The sequence below is a fragment of the Stegostoma tigrinum genome, chromosome 40, assembly GCF_030684315.1.
Source record: "Stegostoma tigrinum isolate sSteTig4 chromosome 40, sSteTig4.hap1, whole genome shotgun sequence".
Taxonomy (NCBI): domain Eukaryota; kingdom Metazoa; phylum Chordata; class Chondrichthyes; order Orectolobiformes; family Stegostomatidae; genus Stegostoma; species Stegostoma tigrinum.
Window position 1 is genome coordinate 13,767,450 of NC_081393.1, and position 12,708 is coordinate 13,780,157.

Below are 12,708 nucleotides of genomic sequence, written 5' to 3' on the forward strand. Positions count from 1 at the left end.
CCATTTGATCAAGATCCCTTTTTACCTTAGAAAACCTTCTTCGCTGTTTACTATACCACCAATTTTGATGTCGTCCGCAAACTTACTAACCATACCTTCTATATTCTTATCAAAATATGTGGAGTTTGTGTATTCTCCCCGAGTCTGCATGGGTTTCCTCAGGATGCTCCAGCTTCCTCCCACAGTCCAAAGATGTGCAGGTTAGGTGGATTGGCCATGCAAAGTTGCCCGTAGTCCAGGAATGTGTAGGTTAGGTGGATCAGCCATGGGAAATGCAACTTTACAGCAGGTAGGATAGGATAAGGGGGTGGGCCTGGGTGGGATGCTACTCGAAGAGCCGGTGAGACTCGATGGATTGAATGGCCTGCTTCCACGCAATTGGGCTTCTGTGAGTATTCTATGAGACTGTATGAGGAAGTGAGTTTTCTTTGTTTACCGTACACCTTTTAAACACCAGTGTTAAATGGCCGTGAGTCAAAATCGCAGCTTTTCTGTCAGAAGTTTTATTTCAGTTTACAAATCCTGAGTTTCTAACCCATTTGTGCACTATGATATTCACGCACACCCAGTCCTGATCTTTCATTGACATGTAACCATAGGTTGTTTGGTGGTCTGCATTGCTGTTGCTGGGCACTGCACGTAATTTGATCAATTAGAAAACACTGGCAATTTAGTGATGGGAAAATGACAGAAAAAAAACGACCTGTTCCCAAATTAATTTTGTCTCAGACATCCTTGCCAGACCCTGCTAGATAATAACAAGCTGCAGATCCATATTGCAAACTGCCGTGTGAAATTGTTGAAAGGAACCTTTCTTGTTGGGACTTCATTGTCTCTGGCAAGTATTTTTGATATTGGCTGGAGGTGCAGGAGCGAAGGAAAGATGACAATGGAGAAAGTAATATATGTTTCAAGCAAAAACAAAGCCAAATTGGATCCTGCTTTCAAAAAAAAGCCTCAGGCAATAGCAATGACAAGCTAGGAAGAGTGCTCAACTGTAATCTGGTGAGAGAGGGGACACATTCATCTGTAGAATTCCAAATGTGCTTTGAGAATACTTTCTGTAATCAATTAAAAATACTTTTCCAGAAGATGTACAAAAATAATGGATTTTTCACAGCAAACTTCCCCTTTGAAGAAAGGCACAAACCACATAGACAAGGAAAGCTCCTCGAGGAGAAATTGATATTGAGAAACAATCAAATGTATAAAGACACCTTGTTAGCACTGTGAAGAAGCAATGAAGATTGAAATTGTATTTCCCCAAGCAATTTGCTCACTGTAATTATTTGTGATATAAAGAAGGGAAGAGGCTGAACTGCTGTCAGGACACCTCAGCAGTGCTTTCTACTCAGTGTGGTCTGTGAGATGAAAGAGAATAGTTTTCACAAAATGATAAATTTTCTGCTCCAAATGTGACATAACAGTTGATACACACCCCTGCCAATTGAATTAAAAATAGAGAATTTCAGAACTAGGGATACAGTACAAGTCCCCAGTGCCCAACTTAAAATTCTTGTCCTTCTGTTCAAATCTTCCATGTTTTTTTTAACTCTCCAGTTCTGGAACCTTTCACGAACTCTGTACCCTGAAAATTCCGGACTCTTGATCATACTTGACTTCTTTCGTCACGCAGAAGACAGGCACGGTTAGTTTGAAGGGTGTCCCCAAATTTTAAGGCTTATTAACATCTCCAAGATTGCTGTTTCAGCCTAAGCCTAAAATACTGCCACAGTGGTGTTTCCAAAAAAACTTTACGAGAATTCCAGTGGCAGAGTGAGAGCGCATCCAAGTGAATTTCCACTTGCTGTCTTTGCTGGGAAATTCCTGTTGTATTTTGAATGTTGTTGCTCACTGATGTTTCACACTCCAACACAACATAAGCTGTCATGGTTGGAACCAGTTTTCAGGTACAGTTGCACCCCCATTACCGCAATAGATCAACGTATGATCTGATATGGCAGGATATCATACAGAGCAGCATTGATTGGATTGTCATTATTGGATTCCTAAAATGATCAAACCAAAGAACAGCAAAGTACAATGATGGGGACATGGAGAGATTACAGACACAGCAGATGTAACACATAAAAAATATGTAACTGTACACTTTTGTTGGAAAATTAAGAAAGATAATATGATTATTTTAAAAGTTGGGGTCGATAGATTTTGACAATAAAATTATTGGGCATAGACAAGAATATGGAGTAATCAGATTAACCAAGATCATCTTGACCACAGAAGTGAAGGGCTGAATGGACTACTTGTGATCTTAATCCATAAGTTTGTGACTTAAATAGTGAATCCATAGGTAGTGAACTAAATAGTAGAATTATAAAAGGGAGCTTGTAAAAGAGAGACCTCTATACTTGTATATGACACATGTCATAACTCAGGAAGTCTGATTATAAAGGAACATTGTTTATCAATGAACACCAAAATAGAGCCACTAGGCGTAGCATTTCTAGGCTAGTCTTAGCCCTGGACAGACATTTCTACAGACCCATCTCCGGGTACTCAATGAACTCAATGAGGAGATTAAGTAGTGATTCTCCATAAACCTTGTAGAGCCTATCTCAGTACACAAGCGTTGATGAAATTGTAAAGGGATCTTGCTGATTTTGTTCAGGTAAAAAATGCAAAGTATTTAAACCGAATGTACTGGTTAAGCCTCCTGAGTGTGTTGCATTGTTTGACTCCAGGCAAGGTATTTTAGGAAACGTGTCAACAGCTCAGAGAGGGCATGGGAAAGATTCACCAGAATAGTACCAAGGATGAGGGACTTGAGTTACTTGGAGAAGCTGACAGTGTTCTCTTCACAACATAGAAATTTAAGAGGAAATATGGCTGAGTTATTCAACACCATGAACAACTAAGATAATTAATTAAGGAGAAACTTTAGGCATAGAGCCAGTAACTAGAGAATCCAGATTCACACAGAAATCAGGGACAGCATTAGATCTTTTGCTGTGATACGATCTGGAATGCACTGACTGAAAGAGACATGTGAAGAGATTCAAAAGAATTTAAATATTCCACATAACAGACACACATGTACGTTTAGCAGGGCAACGGGGGAAGAGCAGAGGTAATTGGACAAGTTGAATCAGGCTATTAAAAAGCCAGCAAAGGACTGGCATCATCCTGTACGATATACATTTTTTAATCAGACTGCTCAGAGTTGCTATTGCACAGCTCTGCAGCAAATAGAACTTGAACACAGGTCTCCTAGGTCAGAGGTACAGACACAAGTACTGCACCACAAGATCTCCTTTGTTTTGTCCTGTAACTCTGCAAACTTTTTGTAATCACTTGACTATGGGATGTGGCATCTGTGGTGATGCCAGAATTTATTGTATATTCTTAATTGCCCACCACTCTTAATTGCCCTGGAGAAAGTGATGGTGAAATTCCTTCTTGAACCACTGTTGTCCATGGATTGTAAGGACATCCACAGTTCTGCTAGGATGGTAGCTTCAGGATTTTGATCCAGCAGCAGTGAAGGAATGATGATGTGTTTCAAAGTCGAGATGATGAGTGACTTGGAGGGGAACTTGCACATGATGGTGTTTGCATGCATCTGTTGCCTTTGCTGTCTTGGTGGTGGTTGTAAGCTTGTGAGGTGCTGTTGAATGAGCGTTGGTGAATTTCTGCAGTGCATCTTGTTGATGCTACACAGGGCTACTAAATAGCATCAGTGATGGAGGGAGTGAGTGTTAAAGGTGATGGATGTGGTGCCAGTTAAGCTTCTTGAGAATTATTGGAGCTGCACCCAAGTGTAGTCAAGTGGGGAGTATTCCATACACTGATAATAAAATGTGAGGCTGGATGAACACAGCAGGCCAAGCAGCATCTCAGGAGCACAAAAGCTGACGTTTCGGGCCTAGACCCTTCATCAGAGAGGGGGATGGGGGGAGGGAACTGGAATAAATAGGGAGAGAGGGGGAGGCAGACCGAAGATGGAGAGTAAAGAAGATAGGTGGAGAGAGTGTAGGTGGGGAGGTAGGGAGGGGATAGGTCAGTCCAGGGAAGACGGACAGGTCAAGGAGGTGGGATGAGGTTAGTAGGTAGCGGGGGGTGCGGCTTGGGGTGGGAGGAAGGGATGGGTGAGAGGAAGAACCGGTTAGGGAGGCAGAGACAGGTTGGACTGGTTTTGGGATGTAGTGGGTGGGGGGGAAGACCTGGGCTGGTTGTGTGGTGCAGTGGGGGGAGGGGATGAACTGGGCTGGTTTAGGGATGCAGTAGGGGAAGGGGAGATTTTGAAACTGGTGAAGTCCACATTGATACCATATGGCTGCAGGGTTCCCAGGCGGAATATGAGTTGCTGTTCCTGCAACCTTCGGGTGGCATCATTGTGGCAGTGCTGGAGGCCCATGATGGACATGTCATCTAGAGAATGGGAGGAGGAGTGGAAATGGTTTGCGACTGGGAGGTGCAGTTGTTTATTGCGAACCGAGCGGAGGTGTTCTGCAAAGCGGTCCCCAAGCCTCCGCTTGGTTTCACCAATGTAGAGGAAGCCGCACCGGGTACAGTGGATGCAGTATACCACATTGGCAGATGTGCAGGTGAACCTCTGCTTGATGTGGAATGTCATCTTGGGGCCTGGGATGGGGGTGAGGGAGGAGGTGTGGGGACAAGTGTAGCATTTCCTGCGGTTGCAGGGGAAGGTGCCGGGTGTGGTGGGGTTGGAGGGCACTCCTGAGTTATGCCATAGGGATGGTGCACATGCTGTGGGGAGCCAGAAGGTGAGTTAGAATGGCTACAGTATTGAAACAGGCCATTTGGCTCATTGAGTCCACACCAGTCCTCTGAAGACCCACCCCCTATCTTATCCCTGTAACACTGCATTTCCTATGGCTAATCCACCCATCCTACATACCCCTGAACACTACGGTCAATTTAGCATGGCCAATCTATCTAACCTGTATGTCTTTGGACAGTGGGAGGAAATGGGAGTGCCTGGAGGAAACCTGCACAGACATGGGTGAGAATGTGCAATTTCAGTACAGAGATTCACTGGAGGGTGGACTTGAACCCAGGTCCCTGGTGCTGTGAGGCAGCAGTGTCAGCCACTGTGCCGCCCTAAAAGTTATTCACCACAAAAAGAATGGATAAATGAATCAATGAATTAAATTGTTGCCTTTTGAAGGGAAAAGGACAGTCCGTGTTTCTGTTCTGAGTCTCCTGTAATGATCCATATCAGGTAATGGCAGAAGATGGGAATGTATTTGCTTGCAGTTGAAAGAAAAACTCTTGGTATCAAAGTTCACTCCAGGTGAGGTATTGGGACTGTCAGGAATGAATAAAACCAGTGCTCAGCAAGACGTCACACCTTCAGCAGATGGGAGAAAATGAGAAAAATTCAATTACAACAGAAAATATGATAGGAATAATTGGAGACACATAGAGCAAAACAGAGATAGGTCACAGTGTGGTCTACAATTACCCAGCTTGAAAGCAGTGTAACTGAGAGTTGTACAGAAAAACCTCCCTGTGGATTGTCATTTGTTAGGTCTGATTTTCTTGTAACAGAATAGCTTTTATATCTCAGTTTTGAGATCTGGAAGTTTAGAGATGAGTTCAGAACTAATCAGGCCCATTTCTTCATTCCACACAAATGACTCTAAATGAGCATGAGGATTGCCAAGTAAAATTTGAACAAAATGAATCTGATGCCAAAAATCTTTAATGGCTCTTGTTAAGGGAAAAGTGAAGCATCATCTAAGACAATTTATATATTGTGAAGCATTTACAAGAGATAGTTTGTAATGGTGAATGATTGTCCTCAACTGACCTGTCTGGAGATGGTGTGGTGAGTTGAATTATGTCATATGTTTTACGGGAAATTCTTTCTCAAATATCCAAATATTTTTATGTCTTTCACAATTTTAATTTTTTAGGTAATGAGGGTAGAGATTTTCGAAGCAGCCCCAAGCATTAGTGCTGTAAACCAACATTCAGTAACCACTTAATCCTCGCTGACTTCACTTCTGACACTTCCATCACCACTACAGATTTATGCTTGCTTAAGCTTCCAGTCAGGAAAACAATAGTCAGGAGCAACACTGTTTTCATGCTCCATTTGAACTGACTGTCTTTTAAAGACAAAGGGTAGCCAAACACTTCACACAATCCCCTCGACACCAACCGAGGTGTTCAGCTTGAAAATAAATCCTTTGAGTTTGGAAATGCAGAACCAGTCACGTGGTGTTTGCCTGTAAAAATGTTATCACCAGTTTCATCAGTGTGATGGAGTTGCAGCATTTTGTATTACTGAACTGCCCTTTTATTCAGAAGCTTCAACAAACAGTCAAATTTAAAGAGTTGAGGCACTGGTCCAGTCTGGTGTTCTGAATTTTGTGGAGCTCAGTTCAGGGTAGAATCAGGGGATAGTCGGAATAATTAGCATGAATTCTCAGGAGCTGATCTCAGTGTGCTTGGGTATACATCGTTGTTATTAACTACGATATATATTACCAGAAGGACGTAGAGATCTTTTAAAAGGCACAAATCAGATTTGAAGGATGATATCAGAAACAAGAGGTTATAGCCATCAGGAAAAGAGGTTTTGTTTCACCTGTAGAGAAGCAAGAGTTTAGAGATGGCCTGTGAAAGGCTAATAAATTTAGGTAAAACAGAGAAGATGATTCCACATGGGGACAAGATCAGTAGGGAATTCAAGAGAAATATCCATACCCAGAGTGAGGTTAGAATGTGCAATTTGCTACCATGTGGAGTAGTTGAAGGCATGGCAGAGATGGATTTAACAGTAATCTGGTTAAACCAATGAGGGCAAAAGGAAAAGAAGATCATGCTGTTTACGTGAGGGGTGGCACAGTGGTTCAGTTTTTACCGCTGCTACCTTGCAATGCCAGGGACCTGGGTTTGCTTCCAGCCTTGGGCAGCTGACTGTAGGAAGTTTGCACATTCTCCCCAGGTCTGTGTGGGTTTTCTCTCACAGTCCAAAGATGCACAGTTTAGGTGGATTGGTCATGCTAAATTGCCCATAGCGTCTACAGATGACTGGATTAGCCATAAGAACAAAAGCAAGGTTAGGGGGATTGGTAGGGGTGGTGGGTCTGGGTGGGATGGTCTTCAGAGGGATGGTTTGGACTCACTGGGGCAAATGGCCTGCTTCCACACTGTAGAGATTCTATCATTTCCAGATGAAGTGAAGCAAGAGGACACGTGTGTAGCATAAATACAGTTTGGTCCAGTCAGCCAGAATGACCTGTTTCTGTGTTGAAGTTTCTGTGGAGTTCTATGTAATAGACTGTGAAACTTGCTGCATTATTGCCCACCTGCTGACTGAATGCCTTCCTTGATTTTTATGTTGCTCAATGTTAAGGGAAAAATGTTTCTGAGCAGGTTAGATGTTAGTGCCTCCTCACAGCCTTGTAATTGTGTGTTTATAAATCACTTTTCTTGAATTGAATGCAAAAAAAACAAAAAAAATCTCATTTCCTTTATTTCTGCCTTCCTCAAGCAGGGATTTTAAGTGTTGGTTGAAAAAATTCTATTCATTTGAGGCCTTCTGTATCACATGTACCCTGAAGATAAGGCTGAGGACCGAAAATCAGACATAAAGAAACAGAGAATGCCATAAAACATGCAATAGATCTCTCACCATCTAGGGACAAAGGAAAACAGAATTAACATTTCAGGGCAATGAGGAAACATCTGTGCTGTTGGTGTAAATGGTGACATTCTTACATTCTAAGGCAAAAGTTTCGACCCCTGAACAGAGAAGGTGAAGAGGATTTTAACAGAAGCACTCAAAATCATGAACAGTTTTGACAAAATAGCTCAGGAGAAATTGTTGCTATAGAACAGGTAACTGGAGGCTTCAGCTTTACACTTGATCACATCGGTGAGGGTGCTGAGGGAACTCTTGGGGATTAAGAAGTGCCACTTTTTGGGTGAGTTATTAGAACTAGCACACATATCTTAATCTAAAGTAGGGCTGCAGGTCCTACCATTCCTCAGTTCTAGGCATTTCCTGGATAATTTTAATTTATAATCAGGGCAAGTAACTTAATTTGGCAACAAAAATAGCAAAAGACATTTGTGGTGGTTTTGCAACAACGTCTAGATGCCCAGAATTGCTGTTGTTGTTTTGACACTTCTATTTTCTGCCTGCCTGTCCTCATGTACGTACTTTCATGAAGGCTAGACAGGTAACCGAGTCTCGAGTTGCCTGGTTTTTGACTTAATGCCACCGTCCAGCTGATTCTACCTGAGAATTGTATGGAGTGGCTATGATGTTGAATATAAGGGGTTTGTCAGTGTGCTGAAAGCTGCAGAGATTCCCTTGTCCTTTCAGCAGTTTTTGCGCTGCCAGCAGTGAAAGGCCCAGAATATGATGAGGTGCAATCCTGACAGGTCACCAAGAGAAACATTTCCTGCATTTCCATTTCTCTGCTGGCAAATTCCAGTGAATCCAGGATGAATTAATTTTAATTTCCCCTCAGTAACCATTGCCATGATGTTTGATGTTTTTACAGTTGCTGGGACTACTCATCTTGTGTATCGGCATTTATGCAGAAGTGGAAAGACAACGGAACAAGACAATGGATGGCTTCTTTATTGCTCCAGCCATCATCCTGTTACTGCTTGGTCTGGGCATGTTCACCGTCTCCTTTGTTGGCATGATTGGAGCTCTGCGAGATAACCAACTGCTGCTTCGAGTGGTGAGCTGCTTGTTTGAAATTGAAATGTTTTTTGAGGACATGAGTCTGGCAGGTAAAGGGAAGAAGGTACCAACATTTGCTAGCTGTGTCCAGCAAGCTCGCTAGAAAGCCCATAACCTTTGCATTTCTGCCATTGACTCCCAGGTGGTTCCTGCAGGACAGGGTGAAATGGCAGAATTGAACCAGGATGTGTTCAGGAGGGTGGAGAAGCTAGACTGTGACCTGGAGGAGGCAGAGAGTGAGGGATGACAAGGGATGGAATATTGGGAAGAAAGATGATTGGGAGTACTCCATTGTGGTGGTGGGCAAATTCATTACTCCAACAGTGGGATGAAATGTTTTCATTTGTGTTCTCTGCATTTGAAACCTGGCTTGTCTTCACTGATAGTAATCAGCATTTTTGCATGCATATGCATGCTCATGAAAAAAAAGTCTTGCACAGAATTAAGTTCTCCATCCCAAAAGCATTATCAGTGAGTGACAAACACAGGCTTTCAGAAACCTGATTGTGATACATGGTGGAAAGCAAGCCTTATCATCCCCATTGTTCATTCTGGTGAGTATCTGCTGCTTTTGCCTGTTGATGTTGTGTTTGTCATGGCCACATCATTGCTTCGATGGTTTGCGAGGAGCCCGGAGGGACATAGTGCATGCAGGCTGTCGAACCATGGCAAGAAGCTTGGCCCAGGGATGTAGTGTGACTGGGAGTGAAGTGAGGAGAAAAAGTCACGAAGTCTGGAAATAATGAGTAATGTCCAAAGCTTCCTTCCAGACAAAGCCCTGAGAGAAAATCAGTGATAACAAGGTGCAGAGCTGGATGAACATAGCAGGCCAAACAGCATCAGAGGAACAGGAAAGCTGACATTTTGGGCCCAGCCCTTCTTCAGAATAAAGGGTCTTGGCCCGAAACGTCAACTTTCCTCCTCCTCTGATGCTGCTTGGCCTGCTGTGTTCATCCAGCTCTACACCTTGTTATCTCAGATTCTCCAGCATCTGCAGTTCCTACTATCTCACAGAAAATAAGTGCTGTTTATCATGCATTTTGGTTTTCCATCCCTTGGATGCTAGTGTTTACTGAGTCCATTGTATTAGCTGGGGCACTAGAGCCAGGGTGCTCAGTAGGTCTCAGTGCCACTGACCTGTACTGCCACCTCCATCCAGACCTCCTACTGCCCTCTCTAGGAAACAGCACCTCATGCCTTTCCCTGATGGCCTGCAGGAGACCCTGCAGTGAGGTAGTGCTGAACCATGGTGCAATGTCAGAGGCCAACCAAAGGCTGGTCTGAGACATTTCTGGCAGCAACCTCTTTCTTCCAGGCTTTGGAAAATGGCACTGATAGATGGGGCCCTGATCTTTGACCCTGTGAGGCAGCGTCTGCCCACCTAGCCATGAGTTTATCAGTACCTGCATGCTTAGTGAGCCGAGCTGCTCATGATCACTACACGAAGCCTGACCTGCCCCCAAGCGAGAATGTTCTTGTCCAGGATCCTAACTTAGTCTGCTGAAAGGAAGACTCCAGTCCAGGATTGATGTGATTGACCAGGGAGGAGTTACAAGGGAGTGATTAGGAGAAGGGAGCAGACATGCAAGTGGTGAAAGGACGTTTCAAAGGCAGTGGTTAGGAGCTAGGAGAAAAAGATGAGAAACAGCTCAATATCTTAACCCTGACTACAGGAGGAATTTCCCTTCTTGGTGTCACACCTTCAAAATTCCAGGCTGAAGAGGTGAAGCATTTCAATGCAAAACATGTTTCAAACTACTGGAGAAATTTAAAATGGGCTTGGAAGGAGTCTGTAAACATCCAATGGTATTGTGAAAGGTGCAGTACAGTATTATGTCAGGTCACTTTCTAAATAATCAAACAATAATCTTCGTTGCTCGGACCTTTGAGCGTGGGAGTTGGGATGTGTTATGTTGAGGTTCTACAGGATGTCAGTGAGGTGTCTTCTGGAGTGCTCTGTCCAATTCTGTTTGTCCTTTAATCGGAATTTATTAAGCTGGAGAGAGATTTCAGAAGAGATGTACCAGAATGTTGCCAGGATAGAGGGATTGGGATATATGGAGAAGCTGGATAGGATGGGACTTCTTTTCACTGACCTTAAAGAGATTTATAAAATCATGAAGGGTATAGATTAGATGAATGGCAGGTATCATTTCCCTCAGGTGTGGGATTTCAAGACTATTTTTATGGTGAGAGGATTAAGATTTAAAAAAGACATGAGGTGCAATTTTTTCACACGGAGAGTGGTTCCTACGTGAAATGAACTTCCACAGGACAGATGTGTGTACAGCTATAACATTGAAAAGACATTTGGATAAGTAAATGAACAAAAATGCTTGGAGGGATTTGGCCCAAGTGCTTGCAGGTGGGATTAGTTTAGGTTGGGTTTATGGTGAGCATGGACTGGTCGGGCTGAAGGGTCTGATTCCATGCTGTATGACTGTGTGGATCTAAAATGAAATGAAAACTCACTTCACAAGTATTTCTGGGCAGTAGTTTAAAAGGGATCATGTTTGGCCAGCTTCTGGATTTAAAAGGGGTTGCAAAGCACACTAACTGAGAGAGTTAATGCAGAAGTGATGACTGAGTGGGGTTATCCTAGTGTGGGTTAACTATCCCCAGCATACTGGAAGGGTCGCATTGGTAGCAGCATGACAGTAGCTTGTCAATCCTATTGACATATTGCCTGCCATTTATTCTTTTTAAATAGTTCCTTACAGAATTTTATTTTACCTTTGTACCACAGAAATTCAAGGGCATGTTTATGTGTTTGTATTGCACTCAGCAGATGAGTCTGCCAAGGTTAATTACAGCCCTTGTCTCTTCATTGTACGCTCACAGGATGGAACAAGACTCACGTCCCACCTACAGTGTGCCCTTTACACTCCAACATTAGCCTGGCAGATAATACTTTCTGCATTTCCATCTACATGTTGGCACAAGGCCAGCTTCTCTGCCCTTGAGGTTGGTTGGCGGGGATAGGTAAATTGAAGCAGACTATCCATTTTATTAAAATAAATGCAGGTGAAGACCCTGTCGGCTTTTGTGCATTAAAAAACCTTTCAGAAACAGTTATTCTAATTTCCTGCTGGTCGTTGTTTAATTATTTTTGATGCATTGAACAGTCTAAATTCTTTGTGATGTTCTAGAAGAGTTGATCTTCCTGACTGTGATATTCCAGTCACGGAAATGGATTATGGCCAAATGTGGCTATTCTTTGCTACAAATTGCGCTAAAGGATGGTCTCAGTATCACATAATAATTCATGAACTTTCAGACCATCCTTCAAATGTTTGCGCCTTTTTTTGGAAGGAAGCTCAGACTACAAATATGAGCAACACCTTTCATTACAAATGATCTTTCATTGTTGCTCCAAAATCCTCATTGTCAATAGAATATTTGGGAATGAGAATGTAATGTCACTTTTGGCCTCACACAAGTGTTGGGAGCAGGAGTCTGATCCTGATTTAACTCAGGGCAGCTGAGATTACTTGTATTGCCAACCTGGCTTTGATCCAACTCAATAAGAGGGAATTTCAAAGCTGCCTCTATCAAGTGAAGCATCGAGGCTGTAAACTGACTCAGTGGGAAGTGAGGAGTTGTGCCTTGAGTTTGTGAGTGCCTCATTGGTCAGAAATCACATGACACCAGATAACAATCCAACAAGTTTATTGGAACGTTGCCGCAGCCTCAAAGTCTCAACATTGTATTCAACAACTTCCGAAATTGACTGCCTTATGTCTGTTCTCCATGTTTCTTACGTTCTTTCTTCCCCTGCTTGCCCCACAGCCATGTCACACTTGCTTTGTTTTCCTGTTGCACTTATTAAAAAGGGCCAATTCTCACCTATTCACAGCTTAATTTATACCCACAATACATCTTTTTTGTCTTTCTCCACTATGAGCAACCCTTTTGTCTTCTAAATCTCTGTACCGCCTACTCTGTTGCTCCTCCTTTGCATCTGCCAAAAGTAGAAAGGAGAACTTATTTTCCAAGACCTTTCAGTTCTGAAGAAG

At 43.0% G+C, this 12,708-nt stretch overlaps 1 protein-coding gene across 3 annotated transcripts in view; it reads left to right on the forward strand.

Annotated features, from left to right (window-relative positions):
* The window catches only part of LOC125448044 (tetraspanin-15-like), a 153,331-nt gene that overhangs the window by 17,907 nt on the left and 122,716 nt on the right, over window positions 1–12,708 (forward strand). For all 3 annotated transcript variants that reach the window (XM_048522984.2, XM_048522985.1, XM_048522987.2), the window contains exon 2: window positions 8,505–8,690. In XM_048522984.2, coding sequence (XP_048378941.1) covers window positions 8,505–8,690 — 186 coding nt within the window. The remainder of the gene's footprint in view (window positions 1–8,504; window positions 8,691–12,708) is intronic.